Source organism: Scyliorhinus canicula, chromosome 5 (assembly GCF_902713615.1).
Source record: "Scyliorhinus canicula chromosome 5, sScyCan1.1, whole genome shotgun sequence".
Classification (NCBI taxonomy): domain Eukaryota; kingdom Metazoa; phylum Chordata; class Chondrichthyes; order Carcharhiniformes; family Scyliorhinidae; genus Scyliorhinus; species Scyliorhinus canicula.
This window is the reverse complement of record NC_052150.1, coordinates 73,699,784-73,724,943: the sequence shown is the minus strand read 5'-3', so window position 1 is coordinate 73,724,943 and position 25,160 is coordinate 73,699,784. Positions and strand designations below refer to the sequence as shown.

Below are 25,160 nucleotides of genomic sequence, written 5' to 3'. Positions count from 1 at the left end.
AAGTTATGAAGAGAGGTTTGGATACGCTTGGGTTGGAGCAGAGAAGACAGAGGGGCGATCTGATCAAGGTGTACAAAATTATGAGGGTCATGGACAGGGTGGATAGGGAGCAGCTGTTCCCCTTAGTTGAAGGGTCAGTTATGAGGGACACAAGTTTAAGGCCAGGTGCAGAAGGTTTAGGGAGGATTTGAGGGAAAACCTTTTTACCCAGAGGGTGGTGACATTCTGGAATACACTACCATGGAGGGTAGTAGAGGTGGGTTGCCTCACATTCTTTAAAAAGTACCTGGATGAGCACTTGGCACATCATAATGTTCAAAGCTATGGGCCAAGTGCTGGAAAATGGGATTAGATAGGCAGGTCAGGTGTTTTTCATGCACCGTTGCAGGTTCGATGGGCTGAAGGGCCACTTCTGTGCTGTATTATTCTGTGATTCTTAGAGAACATCAAGGTAATTGGGAAGAGTCAGCATAGTTTTGTGAAAGGAAAATTATGTTTAATCAATTTATTCAAGTTCTTTGAAGGAGTAATATGTACATAGAACATAGAACAGTACAGCACAGAATAGGCCCTTCGGCCCTCGATGTTGTGCCAAGCATTGTCCGAAACCAAGATCAAGATATCCCACTCCCTGTCATTTTGGTGTGCTCCATGTGCTTATCCAATAACGGCTTGAAAGTTCCTAATCCACTATCACAGCAGGCAGTCCATTCCACACCCTAACCACTCTCTGAGTAAAGAACCTACCTCGGACACCCCTCCTATATCTCCCACCCTGAATCTTATAGTTATGCCCCCTTGTAACAGCTACATCTATCCGAGGAAATAGTCTCCGAACGTCCACTCTATCTATCCCCCTCATCATCTGATAAACCTCTATTAAGTCGCATCTCATCCTCCTCCGCTCCAAAGAGAAAAGCCCTAGCTCCCTCAACCTTTCCTCATAAGACATTTCCTGCAAACCAGGCAGCATCCTGGTAAATCTCCTTTGCATCCTTTCCAATGCTTCCTTCCTATAGTGAGGTGACCAGAACTGCACACAATACTCCAAATGTGGTCTCACCAGGGTCATGTATAGTTGCAGCATAACCCCGCGACTCTTAAACTCAAGCCCCCTGTTAATAAACGCTAACACACCATAAGCCTTCTTTAGGGGTCTATCCACTTGAGTGGCAACCTTCAGAGATCTGTGGGCATGAACCCCAAGATCTCTCTGTGCCTCCACATTGCTCAGAACCCTGCCATTGACCCTGTAATCCACATTCAAAGTTTTTCTACCAAAGTGAATCACCTCGCACTTATAAGTGTTAAACTCCATCTGCCATTTTTTGGCCGAGCTCTGCATCCTATCAATGTCTCTTTGCAGCCTACAACAGCTCTCCACCTCATCCACTACTCCACCAATCTTGGTGTAATCAGCAAATTTACTGACCCACCCTTCAGCCCCCTCCTCCAAGTCATTGATAAAAATCACAAATAGCAGAAGACCCAGCACTGATCCCTGTGGTAACTGGTCTCCAGTCTGAAAATTTTCCATCCACCACCACCCTCTACCTTCTATGTGATAGCCAGTTACTTATCCAATTGGCCAAATATCCCTCTATCCCACACTTCCTCACTTTCTTCATGAGCCGACCATGGGGAACCTTATCAATTGCCTTACTAAAATCCATGTATACAACATCAACTGCTCTACCTTCATCTACAAACTTAGTTACCTTCTCAAAGAATTCAATCAAATTTGTGAGGCAAGACTTACCCTTCACGAATCCGTGTTGACTATCCCGGATTAAGCTGCATCTTTCCAAATGGTCACAAATCCTATCCTTCAGGACCTTTTCCATTAACTTACCGACCACCGAAGTAAGACTAACTGGCCTATAATTACCAGGGTCATTTATATTCCCTTTCTTGAACAGAGGAACAACATTTGCCACTCTCCAGTCCTCTGGCACTATCCCCGTGGACAGTGAGGACCCAAAGATCAAAGCCAAAGGCTCTGCAATCTCAACCCTTGCCTACCAAAGAATCCTTGGATATATCCCATCTGGCCCTGGGAATTGTAGACCCTCAGGTTTTTCAAAATTGCTAATACATCCTTCCTCAGAACATCACCCTCCTCCAGCCTACCCGTCTGTATCACACTCTCATCCTCAAAAACGTGGCCCCTCTCCTTGGTGAACACCAAAGAAAAGTATTCATTCAACACCTCTCCTATTTCTTCTGACTCCATGCACAAGTTCCCACTATTATCCTTGACCGGCCCTACCCTCACCCTGGTCATTCTTTTATTTCTCACATAAGAGTAAAAAGCCTTGGGGTTTTCCTTGATCCGACCCGCCAAGGACTTCTCATGCAGCCTCCTAGCTCTCCTAAGCCTTTTTTTAAGTTAATTCCTTGCTACCTTGTAACCCTCAAGCGACCCAACTGAACCTTGTTTTCTCATCCTTACATACTCTTCCTTTTTCCTCTTGACAAGACATTCAACCTCTTTTGTGAACCATGGTTCCCTCACATGGCCATTTCCTCCCTGCCTCACAGGGACATACCTATCAAGGACATGCAGTATTTGCTCCTTGAACAAGCTCCACTTTTCATTTGTGCCTTTCCCTGACAGTTTCTGTTCCTATCTTATGCTCCCTAATTGTTGCCTAATCGCATCATAATTACGCCAGCCCCAATTATAAACCTTGCCCTGCCATATAGCCCTATCCCTCTCCATTGCAATAGTGAAAGATACCGAATTGTGGTCACTATCTCCAAAGTGCTCTCCCACAAACAAATCTAACACTTGGCCCGGTTCATTACCCAGTACCAAATCCAATGTGCCCCCCCCCCCTCTTGTCGGCCTAGCCAGATATTGTGTCAGGAAACCCTCCTGCACACACTGTACAAAAACTGCCCCAATTTTTGTGGAAAAAGAGGAGCCTATTAACTTGGATTTCCAGAAGACATTTGATAAGGTGCCACCACAAAGGTGATTATGCATAATACGAGCTCATTGTATAGGGGGTCATTTTTAGCATGGATAGAAGATTGGTTCACTGGTAAGAAAACATTGAGTATACATAAATGGGTCTTTTTCTGATTGGCAGGATGTGATTAGTGAAGTCCCACAAAGGTCTGTGCTGGTATCTCAACTTTTTACAAATAATGTAATTGTCTTAGATGAGGGGAGCAAGGGCATGGAAGCTAAACTTGCAGATGACATGAAGATAGGTGGAAACGTATGTTGTAACAAGGACAGAAGGAGATTGCAAACAGACATAGAGAGGTTGAGTTAGTGGGCATAAATCTGGCAGATGGATTACAGTGTAGGAAAATGTGAAGTCAAAAGCAAACTGCGGATGCTGGAATCTGAAACAAAATCAGAAACATGTGAAGTCATTCATTTTGGTAGAAAGAATAAAAAAAGATGAGTATGACTTAAATAGAGAATGGCTACAGAATTCCGAGGTGCAGAGGTGTAGATGTTCTAGTACATGTGTTACAGAAAGTTAGTACGCAGGTACAGCAAGTACTTAAGAATGCCAGTGGACGACGTTTTGGCCTTTGCTTCCCTAGTGGCCTGGAGCCGGATTCTGCTGGGATGGAGGGACTCACAGCTCCCGAAGTCATGGGTATGGGTCAGTAACATGGCGGGGTTTCTCAGGTTGCTGAAAATTAAATTCACCTTCTGGGGTTCTGATGTGACCACTAATTCACTCGAGACACGCGAGGAAGTAAACTGTGGCTTTAATAGACTGACAACTGAGCCTGCCTGTGACCAGAAGAACTGAGGGCAGACTCACAAGACTGCAGCACTTTATACTTCCGGTAGTGGGAGGAGCTATGGGTGGAGCCATGGGCGGAGCCACGGGTGGAGCCCTGTACAAGCTCCTCATCTCCTCCTGTGGGCAGAGCCACGCAACGGCTCACAGACAGAGCCCACAAGGACACAATGATACATAGTGTGAATTAAGCATTATACATTCACCACAGGTTCGTTACAGGGGTTCGCTTGGAGGTGGCAGTTGTTCATCGGCTTCTTTAAGGAAAATTAGTATGTCAGAAAGGAGCAGGATTGGGGGAGTGCGGGCGGGGGGGGGGGGGCATGGAAGTGACAAATAAGGGTGGGAAAACCAATGAAGGGCGGGCTGTGAGACAGAGTGTTTATATGGACCATGTTGGTTGAGGTCCATGTTTGGGGGAGGATCGTTATATTATTGTGGGTTTTTTGTCTTTGTTGGATATTTCTGTTTAAAAGTGTTAAAGTTATAAATGCCTTAATAAAATATCATCTAAAAAGAAACAATACTAGTGAAGTGCTCTCTTTTAATATAAGAGGAATTGAACATACATGTAAGGAAGTTATGCCTGTTATATCGGGCATAGGTGAAGCCACATATTAAATACGGTATGCAGTGTTGGTCTTTAAGGAAGAATGGAAATGCACCAGAGTTGGTTCAGGGTGGGGGGGGGGGGGGGTTACTTGATTGATACCTGGAATGAGTGGGTTGTCTAATGAGGAAAGGTTGGACAGACTGGCTTGTTTCCACTGGATTCCTGAAGAGTGAGGGGCAACTTGATTGAAGTATATAAGATCCTGAATAGTCTTGACGTGGAAAGGATGTTTCCTCTTGTGGACAAGTTCGGAACCAGGGGCACTGTTTTAAAATAAGGAGCCCCCTTTTAGGACAGAGATGAGGATTCTTTTCACTCAGAAGAATTTGTGACTTTGGAACTCTCTGCCTCAGAAGGCGGTGGTGTAGGGGGGTGTCATTGAGTATTTTTAAGGCTGAGGTAGATAGGTTCTCTTGGTGATCGGGGTTAGATGGGAATGTGGAATTCGAAACACAAAAAGATCAGCTGTGACATTATTAAATGGTGGCGCTCAAAGTTCCGAGTTTGTATGTAGTGTATCAGGCCCAGCTTCTTATTTCTTTAGTCTATGCATCCTGGAGCTCCTTACAATTATTTTGCAAGATGTTTTCTCATAAGTTATGTATAAAAACACAAATATCTCATGGCACATGAGGTAAGTGATCTTAAGACAGTAGCCTCCTTTAGATTCCCTTAAAACTGTGAACTAAGGGTACCATAAGGTTGAACTGATTTACCTCAAACAGAGTTGCAAAAGATTCAGCTGAAGTAAAGCAGGCAATATAAATTAACAAATTTATTTATATTGGAAGTTAAATGCTCGGTAGGAAATAACATTTAATTTGTCGGTATCTGCACAGTAGAGCTATTGCCAGTACTTAACAAGTACAGAAAAATAGAGTTGCTTACTTTGCACAGAAGTGGCTTCAAGTTGCAATCAAAATCAAGCAATGTACCAAAATTTCCATCATTTAGATAGTACATAATAATCTTCTCATTCTCAGCCTCCTCATCTAGAATTACAAACTTATCAATAACATCAATGAACAGATTTGGCAAAATTGCAAAGCAATGATTTAAAAAGGAAAGAAACATAACATAAATTATGACAAAAGGCAAAAGTTTACTCTTTTCGTTCCCAAGTCAGGATTGCAGAGTGGAGAAATTCCCAACTCCGTGAACCAGACTCGGGAGAAAGTGCTCTTGAAGGTCTGACTTTTTTCTGGTGAAGGTTGAGGGAGGGGGGAATGGTGCAGCGGCGGGGGGGGGGGGGGGGGGGGGGAGACAGGGTGTCCTAACCTGGATTTGGGCTCCAGTAAACAGTGTGGAGGCAGCCACAGGGTTGCCATGGGTAGAATCAGGTTGTGTGAAAGGCCAGCTTTGGCGTTCCAGCACTTGTTGGAGAAAAAAACAAAAAACCCCTTTAGCCCTCACCCCTCACACCCCTTTATACCCTCCATACATACTCCTCATTCTCCATCCATGCCTATCTCCCATCTTTCTCCAAGGCCCTCATACCTTCCATTCCAATGTATGGCCCTCTATCCACCTCCCATAGCCCCTCCCATACCAACCCATGCCCCTCAGGGCAGCACGATAGCTCAGTGGTTAGCACTGCTGCCTCACGGCGCCAGGTTCGATCCAGGCCCTGGGTCACTGTCCGTGTGGAGTTTGCACATTCTCCCTCTGTTTGCGTGGGTTTCGCCCCCACAACCCAAAGATGTGCAGGGTAGGTGGATTGGCCACGCTAAATTGCCCCTTAATTGGAAAAAATGAATCTGGTACTCTAAATTACTTTTTAAAAATAGAAGCTATGCCCCTCTACCTATCCCCCATGGCCCTCCTAACCAGCTCAGCCCATGCTCTGATACCCATCCTTGTGGTCCTTTATAGCCCCTATTCCAATTTAGTGCCAGGCCATGCCAAGCTATGCCCCGCCCTTTTCTCTTTTCCCTTTTCCCCAGATGATACAGCAGGAGTGGAGTCTGACTGCCGAGAATCACGCCCCGCGACATGTCTCCCCGTCGGCACTCGTTTCCTGGGGCGACCCGGCCGAGATTGGGCCAGGCTGCTCCGTGGGCGTTTTGGATGACGTGGTGCCACCCTGCTCTGCCCGCTGCCCACCCGATGCACCAAGGATGGGACGGGGGGAGGCCGAGCGTTCAGGGACGTCCCGTGATGGAGTTAATGGGACCGGCCCCGGTACCTCCTTCTCCCTCGGGGAGCCCGGTGGCCCCCGGGCCTCACTGTGGGACGGAGGTGCGAGCGGGGAGGTGCCCTGTCACCCCACCGACACCTGGTGCTGCCAGTCCTGGAGGCCTGCAACGGTATCGACCAGGGTCCGAACGTTAGCAGAGACGGAGTCCAGGGAGTGAGACATTCCCGCCAGGGACTGTGCGACCTCAACCTGTGAGTGCGCAACGCCATCCAGCATGTGCGCCAGGTGTCGATGCTCTCCGCGGCTGACTGCTGGGACTGTGCCATGGCTTGCTGGGACTGGGCCATGGCCCGTAACGCACCTGCAATATCATGTTGGCTCTGGCGCATTGCTGCCTGTGAGAGGGCAACTCTCTCTAGGGCCATGGATGACGCATGCACGTGAAGCCCAACGCCGTGCAGAACCTGACCCATGGCCGATACCGTTTCACCCATTGCCTCAACCGCAGAAGCCACCCGTGCGGTGTCGGCCTGGGTGGTTGCCATGAGCGGCACCACTCCCTGCTCCTGGACGCGGTTTGCCTCCTCTAACTGCGTCTGCAGCTGCTGGAAGACGGCCCTCATCCTGTCATTGTGTCCCTGGGTTTCCAAATGCATCGGCTGTCCAGGGTGGTCGAGCAAATCCAGGAACCCGGGAAACGTCTGGCCGCCAGCTGGATGCTGGGCCTGAGCTGACCTCCGACTGTCCAGCCCCTCGGCTGCTCCGACCTCCACCTGCTGTACCGGCTCAGCTGTGTGGTGCACACCAGACCGTGACCCAGGAGCCTCATCACTTAATTGCCCAACCGAGGTGAGTGTCTCTGGGATGGTGGATGGTGTGGGAGACAGCAGTGCCGCAAGTTCTAGGTCCTCGTCCGTCAGAAATTCAGGATGGTCCTGGTCCCAGCCATATCCCAGTGCAGGGCGCACGCGGCCCATGTATGGTTCAGCATCAGGTGAGTCCGTTGACTGCGTCGCCGTCCTCTGTGCATCTGGGTCCACTGACCCCGTCCTGTCCTGTCTCACGGCCCGATATTCGGGCAAGGCACAGCCATGAAAGTCGTCACTGTCCGTCCTCTGTACGTCCCGCTCGAGTGTCCCAGATTTGGAGGATGGCACTCCTGGCCGACCTCCTGCCACCCTCTGGCATGCGGCCCTGGGTGCGGTGGTTGTCATGGATGGTCGCCTGTGTTCTATGTGTGGCACCAGATGGCCCTGGACGTTCGTCAGCACGCTCTAGGGAACAGAATAATACGGGGTTAGTCCTACGCTCGGCCGGGCGTAGGATGGTCAAGTGGGTAGAGTGTGAGGGGACAGAGGATGGGGGGTCCAGTGGGTAGAGTGTGAGGGGACAGAGGATGGGGGGTCCAGTGGGTAGAGTGTGAGGGGACAGAGGATGGGGATCCTGTGGGTAGATTGTGAGGGGACAGAGGATGGGGGGGTCCAGTAGGTAGAGTGTGAGGGGACAGAGGATGGGGGGGGGGTCCAGTGGGTAGAGTGTGAGGGGACAGAGGATGGGGGGGTCCAGTGTGTAGAGTGTGAGGGGACAGAGGATGGGGGGTCCAGTGGGTAGAGTGTGAGGGGACAGAGGACGGGAGGGTCCAGTGGGTAGAGTGTGAGGGGACAGAGGATGGGGGGGGTCCAGTGGGTAGAGTGTGAGGGGACAGAGGATGGGGGGTCCAGTGGGTAGAGTGTGAGGGGACAGAGGATGGGCTGGGGGGGGGGGGGGATGTCATGCAGGGTTGTCTCACTTGGTTCTGCATCTCCAACCTCACATTGCGCGACCTCCCGGGTGGCAGATCCCCCAGCAAAGTCCAGTGCCCTCTGCTCGAACACTGTCAGGAGGTGCAGAATGGGTGAACCCCCTCCGGTTCTGTTGCGTTCCCAGCTGTTGTGGGAAGTCTTGTCCTGTTGGGGGGGGGGGGGGGGGGGGGGGGGGGGGGCATAGATAGATCATCACAATTCAGCAGGTATCATCAGGGCGTTCAGATATTGGCACAGGTTGGCGGCAAAGTTGCAGCTACACAATGGCATCTCTCCAGGTGGTCGCAGCGCTCATATGGGTCTGTGACAACTTTGTTAACCACCCTCCACTCACTCTCGCCCCCCCCCTCCTCCTCCCCCTCGTGCCCGGGGGGGAGGTGGGTGATGAAGGACATGGTTATGACCTGGGTTGTGACCCGGGGGAACCCTCACGGCACTTACCCTGGCAGACCTGGTGAGGTCGTGGAGCTTCTTGCAGCACTGCTCCCCAGACCGAGGGGTCTGCCCCACAACGCTGACTGCCGTGCCCACCTCATGCCAGGCCCGTCGCACAACGCTGGAATGGTGGCGATGCCCTCGTCTTGGGCAGATGATGCCCCTGCGCTGCACCACCTCATCGAGGAGAGTCTCTAGGTCCGTATCACGGAACCCTGGGGCGGCCCTCCGTGGCTCCGACATTTCCCCCCCCCCTCCTTTGTTGTCGTAGGAGCAGCGTCATTTGGGCGTCGTGCGCTTCCGACGTCACCCCCCCCACCCCCCCATGTTTCGCGCGGCCCTGATTCTTGCCCATTCCCAGGGCCAGAATAGGTCGCAATCGGGGCCGTTTCGCGCCGTCGTTAAACTCGACCGAGTTCACGACGGCTTTCTCGATGCGGCACGGCATCGGAGAATCGCGCCCACTATGTCCCACCTGAGAGAATAAACAGGCTATCTGTTATAGATTCACTTGCTAATGGCCATCAGCCATTTGAACTTTCTCTGCAAGCTGAATTGATTCGCACTCTGTTCTTTTCTTCCAATGAAATGTGCTGCAATAGCGATTTTAAAAACTTACCGTCAGAGCATAATTGTTCATTCTTAACTATTTTTCTACCAATAATATTCACGGCCAGTGTGAATGCGGTTGCCACGTAGTATGTTCCAGGTTCAGCTATTATCTGGACTTGACTTTCGTCAGGAAAATAAATGTCCAGTGCACGATTGATCACTGCTGCCATCTGAAACAGGCAAATCATCAATGTTAATAACAGATCAGTTTAAAGAGTTAGAATGAATAAGAAAGGATTTGTGTGCACATCTTTTGAAAAGAGATAGAAAGAAAAATTGAGAGAGAAAAATATTACTTGCATTCACACAATGCCATTCATACCCTCAGACAATCCTAAGCCTTTCCCAACTGCATAGGGCCCACGTCATCAACGTGGACCCAGGTCCATGGGCAACCTAGCCATTCCCAAGTGTGGAGAGTTGCCAACGAAGGCAGGGACTGTTGCGTTTGACAGGGGTGACACCGCTGTACCGACTTTTCGATACCTTTATCGATGCCTGGCCATCACATACAGCTGCTTGTCAGCATCTTCACCTTTGGCTGGTTGGTGGCAGAATGACAAGTTGTGGATCCCACAATATCACACCACCCTCGCAGGTCAGTTCATCTTGACGGTTAAATGCGGTCTCATCGCCCCACCCGGTCTTTATGATCCTCTTTACTTTCAACAATATGGGTCCCTCTGGGTCCAGTTACGAATGTGTCCAGCTGATACTGGCAAGGTGTCTAAGGAATTCAAGGCCCATAACATCTCCTGGGGCACTGGTGGACGCAGTACACCTTTCGGGGGAGTCATGTGATGAATGTAAGAAATTGTTATATACTATATTTTATACTTTATTGTAGCAATGTTATTAAAAATCCTGAGTTAAAATTCATATAGGCAGGATGTCTGCTAAAGTTGTGATTAAGGGTTCGTAAAGGTGATGTAATCACATTTTTAAAAAAAACTTTAAAGTACCTAATTCATATTTTTTTTAATTAAGGGGAAATTTAGCACGGCCAGTCTATTGACCCTGCACATCTTTGGGTTGTGGGGGTGAGACCCACGTAGACACGGGGAGAGGTAATCACTGATTTTCACCATTTACTTGTATACATATCGAATTTTGGAACATTGTTTATAGAAAGGAGGTTGCCTGGGTTGTAGATAATTAATGAGGGGTGATATCTAGTCCTAACTAAGCAGGTCATGAGACATCTTAGTAGGATTTGAGACTGATAAGGCAGAAGGATTTTCAGGTTGTTTCTGAAAGGTCTCTCTCCAAACGTGTGCACAGAGAACAGCAAGGAAGGAAGATTGCTAACTTTATTTATGAGTGGATTTTGAACTGTATTGGGTTGCTTTGTTGGAATATATGAGAGTAGGTGTAGATAGTGACTATACGTTTTTCCTTTTTATTGAAGAACTGTTTAACTGTTAAGTTTGAAGCTATTCCTTAGATGTTCAGGTTGTTAATTCTGTGTTTAAATTAAAGTTTGTTTTAACATAAGAGGTACCTATTGCTTAGAGTCATCACTCCAGGAGTGAAATATCCTTTCCTCACAGTTTTACAAATTGCAAATTGTTTGGATTTCTTATCCGGTATCCTAACAAAAATTGGAGTATGGTCTAGTATCCTAACAGTTGGCTCAATTCATCTGCAGTGGCAATCTGCATCCCTGGCCAGTGTTGGAAGGCATAATTGTGGGCTGCAAGCAGTAAGGCTTAATGCTGCACCCTTATCAAAGTTATTGGTAGTATTGGTTAGTCCTCCTTCAAAAGGCCCAAGAGAGGCTTATGGTCGGTAACTATTTCAAATCATTGTCCGTACACTTATTGGTAGAATTTCTTCGCACCTTATATAACAGCTAAACCTTCTTTCTTGATTTGAGCATAGTTCAGCTCCACTTCTGAAAGGGTCCTCGAGACAAAGGTGATGGGGTGCTCTGAACCATTTCCCAACCAATGGAATAGGGTTGAAATGAACCAAAAGGTTCAAGAATTACAAAGCTTGCTTCACCTCACAAAAAGCTTCTTCTTGTGGATCCCTCCATTGCCACGGTTGATGTTTCTTTGGCAGCTGATGCAATGGTGCCTATGTTGTGGCTAACTTTGAAATAAATCTTCCATAATAATTTACCTTGCCAAGGAAAGATTTCAGCTCACTTACATTCTTGGGTGCTGGGACTTGACAGATAGCCTTGACATTCTCCTGGAGGGGATGCAACCTTCTCATATCAGTGCAGAAACCTAAATAGGTCACTTCTAATGCCTGGAATGTACGTTTTTCATGTTTGAGGTGGACCCACGTGTCCCAAAACCTTCTTAACACTTCCTCCAGTTGGATATGTGCTCTTCAGTAGCAGTGCCAGTGACTAGAATATCATTGAGGTAGACCATCACCGTGGGAATTCCTTTGACAAAATTTCCCATCATGCTATAGAAAATAGTGCAGGTTGATGTAATACCAAAGGGCAACCCCATGTACTCAAAAAAACCATTATGTGGGTTTACGGTGGCAAACCTCTGAGACTCTTTGTCCAATTCTAATTGAAGGTATATATGGCGGAGATCTAATTTATAATAGGTGAAGCTGCCCGCCAGCTTGATTCTCAATCCAGAGTATCGGGTACCTGTCCACCTGGGCAGCCTGATTTATGGTTAGTTTGTAGTCCCACACAAATTCTTGAATTATCTGGCTTGAGAGCGGGAACTACAGAGGCTGCCCATTTGAAGAACTGAACCAGTCTGATTATACCCAGTCCTTCTAATCCCTTAAACGCAGCTTCAATCTTCTTATGCAGGGCATAGGGAACTGGTGTGACTCTAAAGAACGTGGGCATAGAATCTGGATTGGCGTAGATTTTGGCTTTGACATCTTTAATTTGGTCTAGTTCGTTGTGCAAAACCTTCTCAGGACATCTTGAAGGACACTGTTGTGAATTTAAAAATTGATTTGATTTTCTATAACCAGTCCCTTCCCATGAGGCTGTATCTGCACCCTTCCACAACAACCAGGGGCAGAGGGACCTCTTGCTCTTTACAAGCATTGATTGTCTCAAGGATTTTCAGGATTTCCCCAGCGTAAGTGTAAAGCTTGGCTGTGGTTCTGTTCAAGTTTGATCTCTGCCACAGATATACTTGAAAGGACGTTCCCCACAACATTCCTCGAGGCCCACATGTTGACTTCCATTGTCAAAGGTTTTCCGTTTACCTTCAGGATAATTTCAATTAGACTGCGATCAAACGGCACACTGCATGCTCCTCTTCAGAGCTCCTCTCCACTAAGTTCCGTGACGCTGCGGTCTGCTTCTTTTTTGTGTACTGGCATGCTTTGCCTCACGTGGCAACATGCTTGATTATTGACGCTTTGATTACATTGGAAACACAGAAACCCACGACAGTGGCAGGTCACTTGGGGATGCACCCCCAACCCCCCATAATGATAGCAGTCCACCTGTACTTTTCTCAGTTGTTTGAGTCTGGTCCAGTCCCAAGGACCATACCTGGTTCTCTGCTGTGCCTGTTGATCCTGCCCCAGACCTCACAGCCATACCACCCCAAACTTAATTGACATCCTCTTCAGCCATGTTTTGGAGCTCAGTGACCCCTTTTCTGGTGCAACCCATCACCTGAGCTATTTCGATCACATTTTCCAATGTTATGATAGTTTCAGCCAGGTGTTTCTTTTGAATACTGAGATTATGGATCCCACAAACCAACTGGTCACGCAGCATATCACTAAGTGTAGTCCTGAAAACTAAGTGTAGTCCTGATAGTTTGCGGGCCCTAAATTTATCATGTAATTAGGAAGGTCAAGTCCCCGAAGGTGTAGTCCTGAACACTCAAGTGCTCAACAAGCTGACAAAGCCTGGCTACTAAGGCTGAGATGAACTCTTTATGGTCCCTAACTGCAGAGTTAAATTTATAACGTTAGAGGATAATTGAGAACCTAGAGTTAAAGTGTTCTTTGAGCAACTGGATTGTTTGAACTAAGGCCTTTGCGTAAGGTACCTCCGGGGACTTGACCTTCCTAATTACATGATAAATTTAGGGCCCGCAAACTATCAGAAGTATTATCTTCTGCTTATCTTCCCCTGTGATCTCGCTCATGGTGAAGAAATAGCGGAACTGTTCAACATACTGGCTCCAATTTTCAGTCCTTTGGTAAAACGGGTCTAGTTTACTAATGATAGGCATTTTCACTCATGTTTTGATGGTTTCTGACTCTCGTTGGTCCTTCTTTCCCTTTCCAATTATTCCTTCCTTCTCCCTTCGAATCACAAAGTATTGCATGCTATAATCAAAGCTTTTACATCGTCACCAATGTGATGACTCGTCAAACACTCTGGAGGCTCCCAGTAGCAACAAAGGGGTTTATTAATGAAAGGTAAAGGCTGGTAATTATACAGGCACAGAAACAATATGATGGGTCTCTAGTTCCGGGATCTACACTACCCAGACCCCTTCTCCCACGGCCCCGTGCAAACGCACTATTGGCCATGGTTCACGCACTCTCGTGCAATTGGCCCCGAGCTGGTCATGTGGTCTGCCAGCCATCCCTCTTAAAAGGGCCGTGCTACCACAGCAGGGTGCTGTTACTAATGCTGGTCAGATCCAATGAATCAGGGGAGGTTTCCCTAGTTGTAGCAGAAAGGAGGGAATTTCCACCCCCCCCCCCCCCCCCCCCCCCTCTCCCCTAGGGCACCCAATTGTTGAGCATCTTGATGATTCTTCTTCTCTTTGGTGATGGGGACTCCCCGGCTGGGGCTGGTGTAATCACTCTTTTTTTCATATAGATGGGGGCGGTGCACTGTCCTGTGTTTGGATGTGTTTGGAGAGGTGCAGGTCCAACTCTGGGGTGTAGGTTTTGAGGTGTACTGGAGCTCCTGGAGGTATTGATTCCTGTGTGCGGGTATGTGCTGGATTAGGCCAGGTCTGATGCTGTGGCTAGTATCCTGTTGTCCCCAGGTTCTGGGATGTCCCTTCATGAAGGCGCCTATTAGGGGCATCCTGAGAGGCTGGGTATTGCTTTTTCAGTGCACCGGCACCTGGGTTGAGCTGAGTCTTGTATTTTAGTTGACATCCTGTTGACCCTGGGGTGGATGAGTAGGACACTTGCTTGGTGAATGAGCAACTTGCTTTCTTCCTCATTGATGAGTGGTTGCCGTGCGGCAGGGAAATATCGAACCAGGGTTGGGCCTTGATCCTTTGTTATCCTGCAGTTTACTTCTGGGAGTTCTAGCTCTTCATCATCTCTATTTTTATTGGGACGCCCTGAAGGTTTGATCATAATCAGAATATATTGTTGCCAGTCCGCTCTGTATAAATGTATGAAATGATGTTGGGTCTGTACCGGGCCTGAGATTGGGGTTAAGTTGCGTAGAGTGGGATATATGTAACTCCCCTTTAGAACTGGGGATTTTGTCTCGCCTTTGTTTTCTTTTCTTTTGTAAAGATGGGAATAAAGGGTCATGCGCAGGAATTGTGGCACAAAGGGCCACATGTACGTGCTTGTTGGAAAAATAAATGAGTTTCAGGCAAAAGTTGCAGCAAGCAAGAGCCGAATAAAATAAATGGCAAACTGAATAAAGAAAAAAGTGCCCATGTGGTACAGAGAGGACATCAGAAGAAATTCTATTCACAATCCAAAGACGAACTGTCATTAAAGGTCCTGGTGAGAGGAGCCGGAGCGCGGCAGCGGAGGAGCCGGAGGAGCCGGAGCGCGGCAGCGGAGGAGCCGGAGGAGCCGGAGCGCGGCAGCGGAGGAGCCGGAGCGCGGCAGCGGAGGAGCCGGAACGCGGCTGCGGAGGAGCCGGAACGCGGCTGCGGAGGAGCCGGAGGAGCCGGAGCGCGGCAGCGGAGGAGCCGGAGGAGCCGGAGGAGCCGGAGCGCGGCAGCGGAGGAGCCGGAGGACGGCAGCGGAGGAGCCGGAGCGCGGCAGCGGAGGAGCCGGAGCGCAGGAGCCGGAGCGGAGGAGCGGCAGCGGAGCGGCGACGGCAGAGGAGAGGCAGCGACTAGGGGGCCCAACAGCAGCAGGTCCAACCCCTCTCCCTCCCCCCCCCCCCCCTCCACGCGGGCCAGGAGCGGTGCGGCGGCGGCGGCCCCTCTTCTCTTCCCCCCCCCCCCCCCCCCCCCGCGGGCCAGGAGCGGTGCAGCGGCGGCGGCCCCTCTTCTCTTCCCCCCCCCCCCACGCGGGCCAGGAGCGGTGCGGCGGCGGCGGCCCCTCTTCTCTCCCTCCCCCCCCCCCCCCCACGCGGGCCAGGAGCGGTGCGGCGGCGGCGGCCCCTCTTCTCCCCCCCCCCCCACGCGGGCCAGGAGCGGTGCGGCGGCGGCGGCCCCTCTTCTCTCTCCCCCCCCCCCCCCACGCGGGCCAGGAGCGGTGCGGCGGCGGCGGCCCCTCTTCTCTCTCCCCCCCCCCCCCCAGCCAGCAGCGGGGACACCCACCCCCCCCCCAGCCAGCAGCGGGGACACCCCCCCCCCCCCCAGCCAGCAGCGGGGCCCCCCCCCCCCCCACAAGCAGAGGGGACACCCCCCCCCCCACAAGCAGAGGGGACACCCCCCCCCACAAGCAGCGGGGACACCCCCCCCACAAGCAGCGGGGACACCCAGCCCCCCCCCCCACAAGCAGCGGGGACACCCCCCCCCCCAAAGCAGCGGGGACACCCCCCCCCCAAGCCAGCAGCGGGGACACCCCCCCCCAAGCCAGCAGCGGGGACACCTCCCCCCCCCCCAACCGGCAGCGACCACCGGCCCACTCGCCCCCCCCCCACTGCAGTGACCACCACGTGGCAAGGACAAAGAGACAAAGGGACTCTCTCTCTCTCTCTCCTGGTTGAGTGGGGAGAGAAGACAAAAGAAAAAAAGAGACTTTTATTTCTGTTCAACCCAAAAGAAAACTGGTAAAGAGAAAAGGGGTAGGGGAAATAAATTTAAAAAAAAAAATTTAAAAAAAAATATATATATATATATATATAGATAGATATATAATAATAAATAAAATAAAAATAGGGTGCGGAAAAGGGGGAAAAGAAGAACAAGGAGAGAAGAAAAGATGAAGGGGAAGGGGGAGAAAAAAATGCCAGAAGGGAACCAAGAGAAAGGGGGCACCGGAAGTAGACGGGGCAAAGGGCAAGCCAGCTCGGGCGAACGAGTCAACACGCGAAGCGGCGGGAAGAATGTTTCGCCGCATCCAGAAGAGCTGGACGGGCGGGCAACCTCTCCCCTGGGGTTAGAGGGGGGCGTGAATTGGAAGGAAGCCTTTGCCGAGGTGGTGAGGGAGCAGCTGCAGGCAATCAAGGCAGAGTTAAAAGCAGACGCACAGGCAGCAGTGACCAGGGCCATGTCAGGGGTGCAGCAGGTTCTGACCAGACTGGAGAAGAAAGTGGATGCCCAAGGGAAGATACTGGAAGCCCAGGGGGCAACCATTAAAGAGCTGGAGAAGGCAGCGACTGACGCGAGCGACCGGGGCATATCCCTGGAGAGGGGAATGGTGAAACTGAGGGCAACACAGGGGAGCCTGAAGGGCAGGGTAGACGACCAGGAGATCAGCTCGAGAAGGCAAAATATTAAGATAGTGGGCCTGCCAGAGGGGATAGAGGGTAGAAATCCCACAACATTCGTGGCTGCGATGCTGGGCTCCTTAGTGGGGCGGGAAACTTTTCCCACCCCACCGGAAATGGACAGAGCTCATCGGTCACTGCGCCCGAAGCCCAAGGAAGGGGAAAAACCGAGAGCAGTTATAGCCAGACTGCACCGGTACCGGGATAGGGAGACAATCCTGCGCTGGGCCAAGGAGAATAGAGCCTGCAATTGGGACGGGCACGCCATCCGAATCTACGAGGATTTTGGAGCGGACATAGCTAAGAGACGGGCGGAGTTCAACAGAGCGAAAGCAGCTCTCTATAAGAACAAAGTACGTTTTGGTATGCTGTACCCAGCAAAACTCTGGGTCACATACCAACACAAGGAATATTTCTTTACAGCCCCTGCCGAGGCGAATAGATTCGTCGAGGAGCACGGGCTGGAAAAAATAAATGGGAAGTAGGGACGAGGGGCCCATGGCAAGGAGATACGTCATGCCAACGGGGGGGTGGGGAGGGGCGAGGCAAAGCCAGCCCCCTCCCCCCTGGCAGGAACACCTAGAACAAAAAACAACCCAATGCCCAAGGGCCCGCTCCAGGTGGGAGGCCAGGCCCCGGCACGAGGGAACGGGAGTACTGGAGAGGGGAGAGGGGAAGCGGGACAGCAACCTCCGAGAGGGGAGCCACCGTGCTAGCAGGAAAGCTAGCGAAGGGGGCGCGCAACAGAGCAGGGCCGCAGCGCACCCCCAACAGGGGGGAAGGCGCCAGGCAGGGGAGGGGGGGGATCACCCATCAAAGGTGGGAGAGCAAATGGGGACAGGAATGGGGGAGAGAGGGGCAATGGAGGGGTATACAGGGGTATCCCCGAAAGGGATAGAGCGGGGGGGGGGCACTCGGGGGGCGAGAGACCAGGGAGGGGAAATGCAGGGACGAAGGGACAAAGGAGGCCAGTAAGGGAATAGGGCCACAAAGTGCCACAGACAAGGGCTCGAAACAGGGAACTGCTGCAAGCACCCACCCAGTACGGTCTGTGGGTGAAGGGGCCCCCCGGAGTGCAGGGGACTACCCGCGTGGCGGACACACAGTGGACGGCCATGGCGGGTGTCCCCGGGACAAGGGGGAACCCCGGAGCGCAGGGACCCGACCGCATGGGGAGAGCAGTGATAGTGGACATCCTGGACGGCCCCCTAACAAAGGGAAACCCCAGAGGGCAGGGGCGCGTCCACCGGACAAATATGGTTAACCCCACAGGAGCAAGGGGGCAGAAGCCCCCCACCAGAATAGTCACCTGGAACGTAAGGGGACTTAACGGCCCAGTGAAGAGATCTAGAGTCCTCACCCACCTTAGAAACATGAGGGCCGACATAGTCTTCCTCCAAGAGACGCACTTGAGGGAGCAGGACCAACTGCGGGTAAGAAAGGGCTGGGTGGGACAAACCTATCATTCCTGTTATGGGGCAAGGGCCAGGGGGGTGGCGATCCTGATTGGCAAGAGGACAATGTTTAGGGCGACAAAGACGGTTACGGACCCAGGGGGACGGTATGTCATGGTCAGCGGGGCCCTGGATGGGGCGCCGGTAGTTCTAGTTAACGTGTACGCGCCCAACTGGGACGACACGAGCTTCATCCAAAAGACCATGGCAGAAATCCCGGACATAGCGACGCACCGACTAATCATGGGGGGGGACTTCAACTGTGTACAGGACCCAACGACGGACAGATCAAACCCCAGAACGGGGAGAACCTCAAACATGGCAAGGGAACTCAGCCACTATATGGAGCAGATGGGAGCAGTAGACCCCTGGAGATTCGCCCACCCGGGGGAGAAAGAATTCTCTTTCTTCTCCCCAGTACACAACGTGTACACCAGAAGTGACTTCTTTGTGGTGGGGAAAACGGTGCTTCCAGAGATAGACAAGGTGGAATACTCCGCAATTGTGATATCAGACCACGCTCCACACTACATGGATGTGCGGCTAGAGACGGGAAGGGCCCAGCGCCCCAAATGGAGGTTGGACGGTGCCTTACTAGCTGACAAGGCCTTCAGCGAAAGGATAGCGCAGGCCATAGCGGAGTACACTGAGATCAACCAAAACGGGGAGGTCTCACCCTCCACGTTCTGGGAAGCGCTTAAGGCCGTACTAAGAGGGGAAATCATAGCCTACAAAGCGCAAAGAGATAGGGAGGAAAGGGTGGTTAGGCAGAAGCTGGTCGACTCCATACTGGAGGTAGACCATAAATACTCCGAGGCCCCGACTGTAGAACTCCTGGCGGAGAGAAAAGAATTACAAAGGAACTTTGACCTGCTCTCCACCAGGAAAGCAGTACACCAACTCCGCCAGGCACGCGGGGCCCTATACGAACACGGAGACAAAGCCAGCCGCCTGTTGGCCCACCAGCTGAGAAAGCAGGCAGCCAGCAGAGAAATTGCGCAAATCAGAGATACCAGAGGCACGTTGGAAACAGAACCAGAGAGGATTAACAAAACCTTCAAGGCCTTCTACCAAGAGCTGTACACCTCAGAGCCCCCAACGGGGAAGGCTGGGATGAACCGGTTTCTTGACGGACTGAACATACCAGTTGTGGGAGAGGGCAGAAAACGGGATCTGGAAGCACCACTAGCACTGGGAGAGATCATGGAGAGCATTAGCTCCATGCAGGCGGGGAAGGCGCCGGGACCGGACGGATTCCCGGCGGACTTCTACAAAAAATTTGCGGCAGCGCTGGCCCCGCACCTGCGGGAGATGTTCACAGACTCGCTAGCTAGGGGCACGTTGCCACCCACGTTAGCACAGGCCTCAATCTCGCTGATACCTAAGAAAGACAAAGACCCAATGGAATGTGGGTCATACAGACCCATATCTCTGCTGAATGCAGACGCCAAAATACTGGCCAAAATCCTAGCCAAAAGGCTAGAAGACTGTGTACCTGAGGTGGTCACAGAGGACCAGACGGGCTTTGTCAAAGGTAGACAGCTGACCGCGAACATCAGGCGCCTGCTGAACGTGATAATGACCCCCTCCGGGGAGAGAACACAAGAGGTGATCGTCTCCCTGGACGCAGAAAAGGCCTTCGACAGAGTCGAGTGGAAATACCTCATAGAGGTACTGGAGCGGTTCGGGCTTGGAACAGGGTTCACCGCTTGGGTAAAGCTCCTATACAATGCTCCCATGGCGAGTGTACGGACCAACAATACCAACTCCCAATACTTCCAGCTGCACAGGGGCACCAGACAAGGATGCCCACTGTCCCCGCTGCTGTTCGCACTAGCAATCGAACCGCTAGCAATCGCGCTCAGGGCAGCAAAAAATTGGAGGGGGATCCGAAGGGGAGGTAGAGAGCACAGAGTCTCACTCTATGCGGATGATCTGCTCCTCTATATCTCGGACCCACAAAGCAGCATGGACGGAATCATCGCGCTCCTGAAAGAGTTTGGAGCCTTCTCGGGCTACAAACTCAACATGAGCAAAAGCGAGATCTTCCCAGTACACCCGCAAGGGGGGGGGGGGGGGGGGGGGGGGGCAGCACTAAAGGGGCTGCCGTTCAAACAAGCCCGACATAAATTCCGCTACCTGGGGATCCAAATAGCCCATGACTGGAAAGGGATCCACAAATGGAACCTCACCAGCCTGACGGAGGAAGTTAAAAAGGACCTGCAAAGATGGAACACACTCCCGCTCTCCCTCGCGGGGAGAGTTCAGACGATCAAAATGAACGTACTGCCCAGGTTCCTCTTCCTGTTTAGATCCATTCCGATCTACATCCCCAAGGCCTTTTTCAAAGCGCTGGACAAACTCATCATGGCGTTCGTATGGGGGGGTAAAAATGCTAGGATCCCAAAGAAGGTCTTACAAAAAACAAAAACCAGGGGAGGGTTAGCCCTCCCGAATCTACAATTCTACCACTGGGCAGCAACAGCCGAGCGAGTAAGGGGATGGATCCAGGAGCCAGAAGCTGAGTGGGTGCGTGCGGAGGAGGCCTCCTGCATGGGAACCTCCCTCCGGGCCCTCGCCACGGCAGCACTCCCATCCCCACCCAAAAAACACTCCAGCAGCCCAGTGGTGACAGCCACCCTCCAATCCTGGAACCAACTGCGGCAGCAACTTGGCCTGACCAAAATGTCGAACAGGGCTCCCATCTGCAACAACCATAGGTTCAAACCAGCACTGACCGACGCCACCTTCAAAAGGTGGAGGCAGGACGGGGGGACACTGACAGTCAGGGACCTATACACGGACGACAGGATCGCAACACTGGACGAACTGACAGAGAAATTTCAGCTAGCTGGGGGGAACGAGCTACGGTACCTGCAGCTCAAAAACTTCCTACGAAAGGAGACAAGGACGTACCCACAACCGCCACGACAGACACTACTGGAAGACCTACTGGACGCAAGTATCCTAGAGAAAGGGAACTGTAGTGACATGTATGACCGACTGGTAGATAGGGACGACACCGTACTGGACGCAACAAGGAGGAAATGGGAGGACGACCTGGGGATGGAGATCGGGTGGGGACTCTGGAGCGAAGCACTGCATAGGGTCAACTCCACCTCCACGTGCGCAAGGCTCAGCCTGACGCAACTAAAAGTGGTACATAGAGCCCACTTAACAAGAACCCGTATGAGTAGGTTCTTCCCGGAGGTGGAAGACAGATGTGAACGGTGCCAAAGAGGCCCGGCCAACCACGCCCACATGTTCTGGTCTTGCCCCAGACTCGTGGAGTACTGGACAGCCTTCTTCGAGGTAATGTCCAAAGTGGTGGGAGTGAGGGTGGAGCCATGCCCGATAGTGGCGGTCTTCGGGGTTTCAGAACAGCCAGATCTATTCCTGGGGAGGAGGGCAGACGCCCTTGCCTTTGCCTCCCTGATCGCCCGCCGTAGAATCCTGTTTGGCTGGCGGTCAGCAGCACCGCCCAGAGCTGCGGACTGGCTGTCCGACCTCTCGGAATCTCTCCAAATGGAGAAAATCAAATTTGCCATCCGAGGGTCGGACGACGGCTTCCACAGAACGTGGGAGCCATTCATGCAACTGTTCCGGGACCTATTTGTGGCCAATGTACAAGAGGAAGAATAGTCGGGGGAAGGTAGCGGGAGGGGGGGGGGGGGCTACAGGTTCGTTACGGGGGTTCGATGGCTAGCTAAGGCCCAAAACCAAACTAAATAAACATGTTGGGGGGGGGGGGGGGGGGGGGGGCGCAGTTACTACTACGAAGATGCTTACCTGTAAATATGTATGTTAATTTTTGCGTGTTTGTTTTTTTTCTTTTTTCTTTCTCCTAACAATTTGTAATTTGTTCAATATAAAATATGAAAACTGAATAAAAACATTTATAAAAAAAAAAGATGGGAATAAAGAATCCATGATTGGTTCCTGCATGGGTGCAGATGGGTTGGTATCTGAGGAGAGATGGCGTATCATTGGTCCTGCTAGAGTTGAGGGAGATTTATACTAGTGTGCGCCTAAACATACACGGAATATCTTTCCTGAACTCTCGTGGTAATTGCGAGCAGATGCAGCGTGGGGAGGTGTGCACCATTTTACCATGTTTTCATAGCTTCATCCGGTTTCTCCTTTGGTCTCTGGTCAGACGTTTAGAGGCATCTAGCTCTGTCTAATGATTGTATAGAACCAGTTATAATGTTGTTCTCCTACCCCCACCCTCTGTATTCATGTATATTTAGCCATTTTTCTCCTTTCTTACTGCGATGTATGCAATCATGTTGTAATTTTGTTGCATTGTTCGCAAAAATGTGAAACTTTAATAAATATAGTTACAAAAAAAAGTCAAAGGGGAAGAAACATTTTTAATTGGTGAGCTTTTTAATTACCAGATTAATGTAATTAATGTATGCCTAGATATAGATATAGAAAAGTATTGTTTACATTTGATTTCTGTATTGGCACCGATTTCGTGACAGGAAAATGGGGTGCCAACAGGATGAGAATGTTTGGGGTTCCCCGATGCTCTTGTTACGTCACAGGGGGCTCCACGGCTCAAAAGGTTTTGGAAACCCTGAGCTGGAAGGACAAGGGCAGCAGACACATGGGACAACATCCCATGGAGATTCCCCTCCAAGCCACTCACCATCCTGACTTGGATATATATCCCCGTTCCTTCAACATTACTAGGTCACAATCCTGGAACTCCCTCCCGAACAGCACTGTGTACCTCCACCACATGGACTGCAGCGGTTCAAGAAGGAAGCACACCACCACTTCCTCAAGGGCAATTAGGGATGGGCAATAAACGCGGGCCTAGCCAACGACACCCACATCCCATGAATGGATTAAAAAATAAGGATATGCAAATCATACGTCTTAGGATGGACACGAGGAAAGTTTCAAAGGGATCGAGATTTGGATGGTGTCTAAGAGATTCTGAAGGGAAGGTCAAAATCATCAGTTTGTAAGAGTAGTTTAAAAGATTCAAAGAGAAATTTATGAAAATGCTGCGAATTTTAACAGACGTCACTGTACCTCCTCAAACAAAATGTGATCGGCACCAGGAAAACCACCTCCAATGTCAAGCAAATTCATGTGGAATCCAAGGTCAATCTGCAAAGTGATTTTAAAATAAATAAATAATCTGTCCAAGAAAAACCCTCACACTGCACAGTACAAAAATAGATGTTGCTATGTCTGCATCAATGAGGATTTTTTACAATTTCTGAATATTATGAAGCACACTTGATAACCCCCCTTTTACGATTTGCTGGAGCTCTGAATGATAACATCCAGGCAGTGAACATTCAGCACAGTTGGATTAAGAATCCTTGGGACCATGGGCATTAGGGAAATCTAGGACTGCCCTGCATTCCTTCAGACCTGAATCCAAATCCAAGCATATAGTAAAATGAATGAAGAAATATACCTGTAGAATGTTTAATCACTGCACTAGTATTGAAAAATATTACATCTCAAAATGTCACCTTAGAAATTAAACTGCTCTTGGGCTGGTTCTATTTTTGCCTGAAGGTCCACTGATACTTCATCTTCAGTAGAAATGTTGAATGGTTTGAGACTTACACCAAATTTATAGTGACTATTTTGTTATCAAAAAGTAAAATAGAGTTGAATCATAGAATGTTTCTCCCTGTGTCTGTGTGGGCCTACAGTCCAAAGATGTGCGGATTAGGTGTATTGGCTATGATAGATTGTCTCTTAGTGTCCAAAAGATTAGGTAGGTTACTAGGTTATGGGGGTTAGAGCAGTGTCTTTCAGAGTTCGGTGCAGACTTGATGGGCTGAATGGCCTCCTTCTGCACTGTAGTGATTCTATGCTTCTATGGGCCCAGCTCTCTGTAAGAGTTACTCAGCTAGCCCATTCCCCTGCCTTTACCCTGCATATTTTTCTCCTCAGATTCTCCTCAGATAGGGGCTGGTTTAGCACACTGGGCTAAATCGCTGGCTTTTAAAGCAGACCAAGACAAGCCAGCAGCACGGTTCAATTCCCGTACCGGCCTCCCCGAACAGGCGCCGGAATGTGGCGACTAGGGGCTTTTCACAGTAACTTCATTGAAGCCTACTCGTGACAATAAGCGATTTTCATTTCATTTCATTTCATTATTCAATTCTGTGTTGAAGGCCTCTGATCTGCCTGTGCCACACTCTCAATTTAACCATTTCAGATCCAAACCATTGCTGCTTAAAATGTTTCCCCTCATGCCCCCATTGTTTATTTTGCCAATCAGTGCCCTTTGCTTCTGGCAAAGAGAACAATTTCTCACAATTTACTCCATCCAGACCCCTCGTGATATTGACCGCCTCTATCAAATCTCCTCTCAATCCTTTCTTCACCAAAGAGAACAGCCCCAGCTTTGCCAATACACCCTTGTAATTCTCTCATTCTGGAAACATCCTTGAGAATCTTTTCAGCATCCTCTCTGCCTTCACAGCCTTCCTAAATCATGGTGCCCAGAATTAGGCACAATACTCCAGTTGAGTTTGAAGCAGTTTTGACAAACATTTACAGTAGTGTTCTCTGTGTAATTATATAGAAGTTGTGGTGATATGCATCACTGTAAATACACAAGGGGTTAATGTAAATACACGTAGACTAGCTGGACACGAGAGGGAGCACCAGAGACATGACACACAGACATTCAACCAATAGGTCAGTAAGATAGGACACGACCAATGGGCATTCATGATACACACAGAGGTGACACCACCACAGGAGGGCATTACACCAACCCATATAAAAGGACACAGCACACATGATCT

General features: G+C 50.4%; 1 protein-coding gene across 1 annotated transcript in view; it reads right to left on the bottom strand.

The window, feature by feature from the left end:
• LOC119966050 (antizyme inhibitor 2-like) overlaps positions 1 to 25,160 on the bottom strand; it is a 78,551-nt gene that overhangs the window by 21,048 nt on the left and 32,343 nt on the right. Inside the window, exons 7-9 of the mRNA XM_038797214.1 lie at positions 23,416 to 23,493; positions 9,377 to 9,539; positions 5,272 to 5,375 (exon numbers count right to left, since the gene is read on the bottom strand). Of these exons, the coding sequence (XP_038653142.1) occupies positions 5,272 to 5,375; positions 9,377 to 9,539; positions 23,416 to 23,493 (345 nt within the window). The remainder of the gene's footprint in view (positions 1 to 5,271; positions 5,376 to 9,376; positions 9,540 to 23,415; positions 23,494 to 25,160) is intronic.